The sequence below is a fragment of the Chrysoperla carnea genome, chromosome 1 (genome assembly GCF_905475395.1).
Source record: "Chrysoperla carnea chromosome 1, inChrCarn1.1, whole genome shotgun sequence".
Taxonomy (NCBI): domain Eukaryota; kingdom Metazoa; phylum Arthropoda; class Insecta; order Neuroptera; family Chrysopidae; genus Chrysoperla; species Chrysoperla carnea.
In genome coordinates this window covers 80313055-80325187 of record NC_058337.1, presented here as the reverse complement: position 1 = coordinate 80325187, position 12133 = coordinate 80313055, and the positions used below count along the sequence as shown (strand labels likewise).

Below are 12133 nucleotides of genomic sequence, written 5' to 3'. Positions count from 1 at the left end.
TATCATATTTTAGCAAAGGGAAACAAACATTTTTCTAAATCAAACCATAATTTCTTTTAATTATATTTAAGATGTCACTCACTCAATTTTTAACATTACAAATTAAAATTCCCTAATATAATAACAAAAATATATTTACAACTAGTCTCATCTTTCAGCTACAACACTCAAAAAAAAATTGACTTCCGTACCATGATTTGAATAATTTTTTTAACCTTTAAAATTTTGAGTTTCTGGAATCTCACATGTCGTTGTGAGCTTTAAAATTAACGAATCAAACTAATAAAATATATACAACTGTGAACAAAACAATTTATTTTAAAATATTCCACAAAATCGAAATTATTAAGATCATTTTGTGCCATTGGGAATTTAGTGTAAAAATTCTGTTTAAAAAATTTTAATATGCAATAATTAAAATAAACTTAATAAAAGTTTTAAAGTGATTTTTCACGAATTTTTACACAAAGTCTTAAGTTTTTTGCAAATATTGTGATTTCACATTATTGAGTCTGGCCAATACGTCACACATCCTTGAATTTTTAAGCACTCCTCCCATGACGGTCTATTACGATTTAACAATAATTCATATTTCTCCTTGTTTATATTTACGTACGTACTTTGTGAACAGACCCATTATAACCTGATGGTATTTGTATCGAAATGATTGCGATGATCCCCAGTAACAAAGTATATCTATATTTACATTTTTTTGTATAATATAAAAATCAAATCAGGAATATGTTTGGTACAGAAAAATTATCATGATCACTTTTATTTAAAAAAATTTTTGAAAGTGATAATAATCCTGGAACGAATATATTTTAACACCTAAATATATGGTAAAATTATTTAAAATTACGTCAATAAAAATTCTTTAGGCCTTAACATTTTGTACTCATGTATTAAAGTAATGAATAAAATTAATGGAGGAAGCATTTAAAGTGACAAAAATAGGAAAAAATGTTTAAATGTCTGCCTGGGTAAAAACTTTGAAGTCATCGGGTCGATTAAGGATTTTTTATCTCATAAGAAAAATATTCGCCGCGATAAATGCGAACTGAAGAAGTTCTATTAAACCTTTTTATTCCTAGAAATTACTGATTGCTAGGCTAAAATTTAATGATTCCATTTTCTATATTTTTTTGATCCATTCATTACATAAATGCCTCTACCCCTGTATATTTAAGTATCTCGCATTTCAACAATAATTATTAGCCCCTAAAATCTAAAAGTGAATCATTAATATTTTTCAAAATAATCAACCTACGTAATCAAACTACAAGCTCATGTCAAGTATATTACAAACCAAGTAAAATAATATGTATCCTAAAATATTTTGCGATTTGTGAAAAATTTTTAGCGTAAATTTGTTTTAAGTTCCTCGATCTAAATACCACGGACGGAAAAAAAATTTATAGATAACAGTCTGATCGTCTCTAATTTTCAAACTTGTGAATAAATAAGAACGTTTTTCATCCTTTCATCGAAACTTGGAAACAAAAAACAAAAAATATTTTAAATTTTAGTCTTCAAATGTGTTACGTTAGTTTTAAAATTTGCAAAATATGGTCGCACCATTTAAAAATAATTGACTATTTAAAATATTTTTACAAAATATACACGAAAAATTTGTTCTTAAGTAGTAACTATCGGTTTTTTAGGAGGTTTTGGAGGTGGTTGTGGAGGAGTCTTTTGTACTTCATCTGTAGGTTCTGGTAAGGGTGGTTTACGTAATAAACGGGGTGTAGTTACAATACTTTGTCGTGGTTCATTCACTGGCGAACTTGTAATATTTTCTGGTATATTGCAATAATCAGGATCACGCGATTTAATTGGAAGTGGTGGTGGTATAAGATCGTCTTCACTTGTTGTAGAATCTGTAGTACCTAAAGAAAAAATAGCGTATTATCATTTTTCTTTGAATTTTCAGATATATCTTATGTACCTACCAATTGAATCACGATTACTACTATTTTCAGATCCAGGACCTCCAACACGTATCATAATTGAACTAGATGGTCGTGAATTTGAAAACTGCCCACTGGTTGGACGACTTAATCGTTTTTCTTTTTCTACCTCGGATCTTAATGGGCGATGAGGCGTTAGCTAAAACAAGTAGAGTAAAATTAATTTTCTTTTACCTCATTAATAATTATTCTCTTCTTGGAAAACTCTTCTTTGATCATTTTTATACCTTAGTTTCACGGGAGTAAAACGGGTATTATGCAGAGGTAATTCGCCATTCCAAAAAAATGGCCTGACCTCTACTAATTAAAAATGAAATGGAGAGGAAGATGTTAGCATTATCTTAGAACATATAATTAAATAACATAAAAATAGAATTTCTATTAATTGACTTACGATCCAGAAATAGATGTTTAAACCCTCTTCATCCGCCATTAAAATGACCCCCCATCTTATATATTTAAACGAGCAATTCGTGTATATTATAATTTAGTATGCAGGGGATTTTGGGGCGAAAAAACTAATCTTGTTTAAGATAAGAACTTTTACAAAAATATACTAAAATTTTTTAAATAACACGGCTCTTAAACTCCTGTTTGAAAAAAGGATTTATTGTAAAAAATTAACGAAAAATTGTTAACAAATAAATACAAACCTCTTCACGTAGTTCAAAAACTGGTGTAAATGGTGCTGGCGACGGTGATTGTGAAACATTAGAATTTGATGAATTTATTGAAATAGGTTCATTTTCTGGTGTACTTGTGTACCATTGTGTAGAACTTGTTAACGGTAACGATATAATTGATTCACGATCGATCCTTTTTGAATTACGACGTTTCTCTTTTGATGGTGTTTTTGATTTTGTTTTGATTGTGGCCGACGAGGATGATGATGTTAATGATAATTTCGAATTTGTAGAATTTAATAGTAAATTTTTATTATTTTGATTTGAATTTGCCCTGCTGAACAAATTTGTATCAAATTAATATACACTTAGTAGGTAAAACAAAAAAAGCAATATTCATCTAAAGCAAATAAGTTATTTAAAAAATCTTCATCAAAAGCAATTAAGTTATTTAAAAAATCTTCAATCCTATTAATTTTTTATCTTTTTAATCTTTATTTTTAAGTCTTATGAATTCAATAAACTACGGTAGGGATTGGCTGTGGTCGAAATAAGACTACTCCTAAATTGCCCGCTCAATAATTTTGTTTGTGGGCGCTATCCATAATATTGCTGGTCCCGTGAAAACGCCGCGGTAAAGATAATTTTCTTGTGTAAGAAGTTACCCAATGGGACAAAAAGAAAACATACACTATGTGTTATTTTACAAAGTCATAACGGTGAGGTAATGGGTCAGAGGTCTATAACCGATAATCGAGCGAATAACCAGAAATTAATATGGCTAAATTAAAGCCACTAGCACAATGTGTAAAATTATTCGTAATTTAAAAAAAAAAAAACATATACCATTATTGTAATCTTGGTCAAGTTTTAAAAAAATACTTGATTCTAATTATTATATTACGGTTGAAGATTTTGAAGATTTTTTTTTTAAGAGTTAATAAAACGAACATTACAAAAACAATACCCAGAATAAGTAAGCAAAATTATTTGTCATAATGATTGAAAAATTAAAATGAAATTTTGATCCTAGATCATGGTTTAAGATATTTTACGTGCAATTAAAATAATATAAAAATTAGTTTTAACCAAATGATTACATTGATGGGTTCTAATGCTGTAAATCGAAATTATCGAGAATAAATTTAATTAAATGTTTTTGTTAAAATAAATTCTGTAATTTTTGGCTACGTTTAGATCAATGAAAAAAAATTAATCGAGGAATACTATGTTACAAGAAAAAGCTTAAAATTGATGAATTGAAGGCGATATTCAAATCAGAAGAAAGATATTAATTAAATAAAAAACTTTAAATCACTTTTCCGACACTCAAAATGCTTGGTTGCCACCGCCCGACACCTTGAAAATAACAATTCGTAAGATGTCGGAGAATGGGCATCACATTCTTTCGAGTGTCAGATAAAATGATTTTTCATTTTTATACAATTTTTTCAAAATTTGAATACCACCCTCTTTAAATATATTCATCAATTTGAAGTTTGTAGCACAATTAACAATTTTTCACGAGCCATAAAGAAAAGGATCTCGGCTAAGAAAATTTTCGTAGAGAAAAAAATTATAAGATTCCACCTTGCAATAGCCTCTCAAATTTCCAGTCATTCTGAAATGAATGAAACAGGTTAATCTGAACGCAGCCCACAACATATTAATAGCGATAAAATTTTTAATAATTAACATTTAGCGTTGACTATTCAATACAAAGATAGAAATAACTTAAAGTATGAGCTTTGAAGCTTGCAATCAAATATTATAAGTGCAAAAGGCAATGTTCGATTCTTTTAAAAACAAACAAACAAACAAACAAAAACAAAAAAACACGAACAACAAAAAACTTTTAAGGTGTACTTCAGAGCGCTTCTATTTTAATATGTGCAATACATAAAACAAAATACAAACTTTCTTTTGTGTTCGGTTAAAAAACAAACTTTCTTTTGTGTTTGGACTATACTTTTATCTCTTAACGACTTTAAAATTATATTTTTCGCTTATACACGGACTCAAAGTAACTTTTAAGAAATATAACACTCTGCTAAGATTAGCACAGAGTTGTAGAAATCGATTCATGATTTTATGAGCACAAATACCAAAATTTTGTTTCTACGATCAATAGTTCTAAATGTTACAAGCCAAGCTTTAGAGTAAACTTAACATGCACTTCTTATTTTACTTGTATATAGAGTATAAAAAGTTCCAGACTAAACTTAATATATCTCTTATATATGGAGAGAATTTAATTAAAAATATTCTCATTATCATGATAACCAACATAAAAATTATCGCTTAAAAATGTCAAATATTAAGATATTTTCCTCTAAAGTATACAAATAGTCACATCTATGTAAAAAATAATTTTAAGCAAAAGCATGTTACAATAAATTTTAAGAAGCAATTTTCAGCAACATTGAAAAGAAAAGGACAACAACATTCAAATTAAAAATCTAAGGTAAAAATATCCTTTTATTTACCGATTGTTGCATTATATTTTCTCAATATTTTTAGTTAAAATAGTTAATTTTTGGAAGCGAATACCTAATGGATGTGTTCTAAACTAAAGGATGCAAATAATTTTTTTTGAATTTTTAAAAATAAACTGGTGGGAATTTGTCAAATCTGAAAATAAGGTGATGTTAGTAGCAATTATCATTCCCGATCGCTTATCTTTTAAGTGATTAGTAAGTACCATAATACCGACCTGGCATTAGAAGCAGAATTTGTTGTAAAATTGAATGTGGCTAACGACTTCAATGTATTCACTTGTGACTTCGTTAAACTCGATACACGGGATCCATTTGTAGCAGAAACACTAATTACGTTAATAAAAGAATTCCATTATATAAAAGCCCCATTAAAAAAAAATTATTTCAAAAGAGAAAGCATTACCCGAAACAATTGAATAATATTGGAAATTTAAAATACAAATAAAGAAAGTAAACTTACTCCATATTGAAGGATAAATCTGATAGACGATTATCTATTGAACTTTGAGTAAATTGCCGTCGCATGGTTACAGGATTATCGAATTTTATGTCACAAATCTGAAATAGAAACCATTTGTTCATTTGGAATAAGACTGACATTCAAGAACGCCAACAAGGAATTATCAACCAATGCCAACCATAATTAGTAATTATTCTTACCCTTTTCCCATATTTTTCTTCAACGTTAGTACGCATTTCACTAAAACATTTCTCCAGGCGATGTTGTAGCGGTAACAAACTATGCGGTGCTCTTTGCTTATGCAATTGGAGTGCTATTTCCAATAAAGGTATTTGACAAGCGATTAAATCCTTTAATTTTTGTATTAAAACCATATCATCTTGATTATATTCCTCATATTCCGGTGTGAAAAATGCTTTTTCATAATTTGCAATGCCTCCCATAACGGCTGCATCCACAATACCTAAATAAAAAATGCGTTTTAATTTTTACGAATCACCTCTATAAACAAATACAATACTTACCAGTAATTTTTAGACTTAGCGAATTTAATGGTAAATTTGGATCACTTTTATGGGAAATAATTAAATCTTTTAATTCTTTATTTGTCATTTCCATTGTTTCAATTGCATTTCGTAACGGAGACACATGGAAAGTTTCACTGGACGTGACAGGAAACCATCGTAAGATGCCTGGTAATGGATATGTTGTGATTAAAACCGTACGTTCTAACCATAAACTGGCAAATTCATTTTGTTCTCCATTCATATGTGGATCCTTACGTTGAAATGGGCGAGAAAATTTAAATTTTTGTACGTCATTTACTCGATAATATCTTAAGATTTGATCGTTCACTGGTTTACCAGAAAATCTTTGTTTACGATCATCGAATACCGGTTCAACTTTGTTTATTTGTAAATCTGAAAGTAAGAAACATTTTTTAATAGCATTATAACAGAAATTTAATAAAATATTCGATTTACGATAGTAAATGGATAAAAACAAGTTTACGGGCAAGTGCAGAAACGGGTAAGAAGAAAGTAATCAAGATCACTTATTATTTAGTTATTTTACGTTCTGCGGTTTACTTTTATCGCGCTAGTCGATTTAAATTTCATGATCGATATGATCAATTATCACTCCCTACAAAAAGAGTCTGAGATATAAATTCATACTACTATATATTGTCCCGTGAGTGTAATGCCTTTAAATAGTTTAAGGTTTGAATAAAGAACAACATTTCAGGAAACCAAACCTAGAAGTTAATTATATGTAACTGCAAAAAAATACAAATACTTACATTGGTTCGGTGATTCTAAAATATCCTCCCCAGGTGGTGTCAACTTATTCATAAGCTCAGCATTTGGTAAATGATTCAATAATCGACTACTAAAATCACTTAAACGTTCATACTCTTTACCACGATAAATAAATACTTTATTTTGTAAAATTGTTGGAAAACCACGTCCGAAATAGCCAACACGAAAATATTCTGGATCAGCACGACATTGCTTCATAATTGAATCATAAAATTGTGACATACGTTTTAATAATTCACTTAAATTTAAGTAATCATACGTTTCATTCTCATATTGACTCATTAATTCTTTACAAACAGATAATGCATTTTCCCACATCTAGAAAAAAAAATTAAGGTTATTTAAATTTTTTGGGGTAATGTAGTATTAAGTTTTTTTATAAGGGGACGTCTTCATGTTTAAACAGGGGTCAATTTTATTTTTTAAATGGAACTAAAAATTTTTTGTGACCTATACCTCGATTTTCTGTTCATTAATTTCCGATCTTTTAAGCCTTTTAAGAATAGCATAGGAAATATGTTATTCAGACATAAGTTATTTATTTTTCGATAAAAAAACAGCAATCTATTAAAGAAAACCGAATACTTATGATTTTTAGCAACGGTGATAAAATTTGATTATTCCAATTCAATAATTTACAATGCAAACCTAATAATTATTTTTAAATTAAAAAAGACGATTATAGCTTACCTTGCCTTTATCAAAATAATCAATAATACTGTAATACAAAGTTTCCTTTAATTCACGATGCGTTTGACACACCGAATATTTATGACTTTTTAGCAACGGTGATAAAATTTGATCGGACCAATTCAATAATTTACTATGCAATTGTAATGTGTACGCAGCCTCCGTGTAATTATCACATTCTAAATGTAAATCGCAAAGTTTATAAACGTAACGAATATACATTTCTTGTCGATTTATTTCCGAATAGAAGTCCTAAAGAAAAGAAATTTTATTTTGCATTATTTATTAAATGCAAAAATGAATGAAACCGTATTCAATCTCCTAATTTGAAAAAAGGTACGACCATAGAGATAATACAGATAGAGAACGCCAGGGGTCTGCTAGCCTGTAAGTGGATGCGATATGCAAAGCGAGAGAGAAAACTGTCAGTGAGTTCCCCTGTGCCTTTGTCATAATCATGTCATTGTCATTATATGATGCGTAGAGATTTACAATAATGTAAGCAATATGTAGTCAACAATATATAGATCAGGCAAGGACACAGGGGAACTCACTAGCAGTCTTCTCTCTGGCTTCGCATATCGTAAGTTTTGTGGGCTGGCGTTCTCTATGTATATAACCTCTTTCGGTACGACAAACGTATACTTTAACCTCCGCATTTTGAAAAATACTCGAATGTTTTCAAGATTAAATTGATTGTCGAAACATTGCTATGATGTTTCGACAATCACACAAACAGCAATTTACTTACCAACAAATTTACAGTACAACTCATTCGATTTTCTTTATTTTCGTCGTTAATAATACACCTATATTCTAATAACCGTTCCATTAATCGTGTCACAGTTTTTACAAATTTCACACCTGGTTCTTTCAACGAGCTGTGATTTTCACATAAATTTAACATAATTTCATAAAATAATTTTTTATAATCATCATCTCCTCGTCCACCCTCAACTAAAATATCCAGTTTTGCAATCATTTCATTCTCAAAATCATTAAAATTGCGTTTTATTTGACTAGCATCTGATTTTGTATCACCAAACTTCTCTACTAAATATTTAGATGAATAGTATTCGCACTGCATCATATCGAAAAATATTGGAATTGTTGCTTTACGTAATTCTGTTTCAGGAATTAATGTCATTTCTAAAAATGGTCCAATTAAACTTGGAACAAATTGTCGTTTGTATTGACCTGTGGATAAAAATATAAAATTTTACGTCACAAATTGAACATTCACAGATTAAAGCAAACCATCAAACTTTTTTCTTCTTACCTAAATTAAACCACATTGCACGAATTTCGAAACCAGCTTCTCGACGCATATCATTATACTTCGCAATAATTTTACGCCGTTTATTTTGAGAGAAAGTTTCTAATTGTAACGCAGGCTGAGTTAAAAATGCAATTGCACAATGAAAAAAATTATTCCATACTTGATTATCAAAATGATCCGAGAAATGATCACGTGTAGTATGTGAGAAAAATCGTAACGATTTTAAAATGACATAATTTTGTAATAGTATCATTTCAGACCAATCACTTGGATACACGGTTTTGGATGAAACTAAATCTTTAAACACCATAAATATTTCCATAATAAAATCCAGTAAGTCGGTCCTAGTTGCAAAATGGTTTACATATACTTCAAAATGATGGGCAGTCATTTGACGAAATATTGATATCATAACAGCAACTAAATTTCCCTAGAAATGTTATTAATAAAATCCTTATTATAGTTTTTGATTGCAGAAAATAGCAATGAATTTAACCTCTTTTCCCCATAATTTATTTCGAAAATAGTTATTACTCAAGGCTTGTTTTCATGCCAATTTATTTTGGGGTAGAGTCTGGAGTTATTTTCTAAAGAAATTCTGAAAATTCATGACTGAGAAGCTAGAAATAATTAAAATAGGTGAATTTGAAAATAACTCTTTTATTAATTGAATGCCTTTAATAGAAAGAATTATGTAGTTATTATTATGTTATTATTTGAACCACCAACATTAAAAATTCTACTGGTATTGAATGAATGGTATTGACAAAAAAAAAGGGAAATAGAGGTAAATTATCATAATTTTGTTGTTCAATAAAATACACTATCGTAAATTACCACTAAATCATTTTCACGATCCATTGTAATTAACGTTTGTATAACGGTACGTAAAATTCGTAACATTATTTCTTTAATATCATGCATTGTTGATCCCACATCCGTACGAAATAATAATTCCATAATATCACTCAAAATTTTAACACACAATTCAACCTAAAAGTTTCAAAAAATAAATTTTACTCAAATATATTCTTACATACATGCTATAAAAAAGTACAGAATGTCACAAAAATTCAGGCCATAATCATTTTTTATGGCATCTTTTATTAAAATAAAATAATTTAATTATTAATAAGTTGATATATATATAACCAGAGACCGACCTCTTCACAATAGCCACGATCTTTGTTGAGCCGATGTTTACTTGCACCAAGTAGTCGTGCCACTTTGGCCACCGATCGTGATTTGCTGCGTATTTCACCACCTCGATACCCCTACACACCACACATTCACAAAACTAATTTTTAGTACACAATTCATCATACTTCAAAAAAATAAATAAATAAAACAAAAAAATAATAATACAAAGCAAACAAAAAATAATAAACCCCAAAATAAGTTATTAAAAATGGATTTAACAATTTTTATTTCGTTTACATCTAAAAATAGATAACACTATTTTAAACCACTAAGTTTGTATGCAGATAATCGATTTTATCTTTTGTCTTCTATTCTTTGCCTTTCCTTATTTTTCATTCACCGTCTCTCGAAATTTCCTTTCTGGTAATGTTTTAGTTTCGGAATTAATTGTTATGGCTATAATAAAAATGGATAGTTCTTTAATGGTAGGGGAAAACAACTACATATATTAAATAAAATGTAATATTTTGTTTTTATTTAAAACCTCCTCAGTCTCTTATAAAGATCCATAGTGGTAGTATCTTTCGGAATGTAAGGCTCTAAGCGATCAATATTACCGTCAATATATTACATTACATTACATAATAATGTTGACAGTTTATAGATCATATTGAAAATTGCACAATATCGTGTCAACAATAAAAATAATATTTTTGTGCAAACTTTCAACATTGGCAAATATTGATTCGTTTATTGGCAATATTGGTTCGGTCATGTTTAGAGGCCGCTTGATTGTATCTTTATTTAGTTTTTTTAGCTTTCGGTTCTCCAAGTTTAGCAGCACCGACAAAAGCATATCTTATTCCTTTTCAACATGTGCGAGTCCAAGAGGTAAATCGTCACTTTTAGGTTAGAAATGTAGCCTTAGATCAAGTTTCGGAGACATTGCCTATTTATTTAAATATAAACCAAAAATTTACTAAAATACCTTTGGTACAAAACTCTATTCTTAGATGTAAATCGATAATTTTAAATAAATTTTAATTCAAATTAGTAATTTTATTTTATATAATTCCCAACCTTATAAAACCAAAACGGATAATATAGTGGATACAATATAATACAATGTTGATAGGAATAACACGGCAGAAGGCAGTTGTTTAAATTTGGTAACCACTGTATTATTTGCACATTATATATTATAGTATATTAATTAATTGTCAATTCATTAACCGTTATATTCTCTGTTAAAGCAAAAAATCAATAGCCGTTACTTTCCCCATCAACATCCTGAGCCATTAAATTCTATATTTACAATTCAAATTAACTAACGACATGCACATGCAAAAAATGTTAAAATCAAACAAAAGATAGTTGTGGGATTAAAGTGATTGCATAACAAAGCCAAACCAAATAAACAGCAAATAATAATCTAAATAAGAAAATAATTTAAAGACAAAAAAAAAAAAAAAAGAAAATGTTTTGGAAACAATGGATACAAACATTTCAAAGAATCCATTGCGTGTTTCATCCGCACAACTGGTGGCCAATCTTATCTTGGAAGCCACAACAGCAGCTCAACTAAGATCAATGACCACTAGAAATTGTCAAAGAAATTTTCATTTTTAAAATAAAATATATTGGCTGTATAGTTTGACTCTATAAAAGCACTATGATATTTATATGATGATGACAGAACTGTCATGGTTTACTAAATTAAAACTTTGGGTAATTAGATGCAATATTTTTTTCGTTGGTAAAACGGAGATAAATATTTTCTGGCGATATTTTCAACGATTTGTTTTGTTGTTGAAATTTGTTATGATGTTTGAATCTTCCCAGAGCGTAATAATTTGACGGGGTGCTAATATTAATTTTTTTAGTATATTATATATTTTTAAAGAGTGTTAAAATCCTGGCAAACTTCGAAATCAGAATGAAAATTTTGCGTAATAATAACTAAAAGTTCTTCTTAGTAGAGGTAGATTTCAATAATTATATAAATAATAATAAATTAGAAGTTACTGCCTTAATTTATTTTAATTGAAAGGCCTAATGAATAAATATTTAACATATTCATTCCGATTTTTGAATCTGTTTTATGATTTGAATAAAGTCAGTTTCCAAAAATATTGCACCGAATTAGAGAAAATA

At 28.7% G+C, this 12133-nt stretch overlaps 1 protein-coding gene across 3 annotated transcripts in view; it reads right to left on the bottom strand.

Annotated features, from left to right (window-relative positions):
• Positions 1–1601: 1601 nt before the first annotated feature.
• LOC123305683 (dedicator of cytokinesis protein 1) overlaps positions 1602–12133 on the bottom strand; it is a 30365-nt gene continuing 19833 nt past the window's right edge. The window contains exons 11-23 of one of the 3 annotated variants that reach the window (XM_044887467.1): positions 10003–10113; positions 9677–9832; positions 8840–9269; positions 8312–8757; positions 7561–7812; positions 6852–7188; positions 6076–6471; positions 5752–6014; positions 5552–5649; positions 5307–5417; positions 2624–2930; positions 1953–2109; positions 1602–1889 (exon numbers count right to left, since the gene is read on the bottom strand). In XM_044887467.1, coding sequence (XP_044743402.1) covers positions 1639–1889; positions 1953–2109; positions 2624–2930; positions 5307–5417; positions 5552–5649; positions 5752–6014; positions 6076–6471; positions 6852–7188; positions 7561–7812; positions 8312–8757; positions 8840–9269; positions 9677–9832; positions 10003–10113 — 3315 coding nt within the window. In that variant the 3' untranslated portion in view covers positions 1602–1638. Of the gene's footprint in view, positions 1890–1952; positions 2110–2623; positions 2931–5085; positions 5225–5306; positions 5418–5551; positions 5650–5751; positions 6015–6075; positions 6472–6851; positions 7189–7560; positions 7813–8311; positions 8758–8839; positions 9270–9676; positions 9833–10002; positions 10114–12133 lie in introns of those variants that run through there. The other 2 variants (XM_044887469.1, XM_044887468.1) reach the window with 2 other exon arrangements.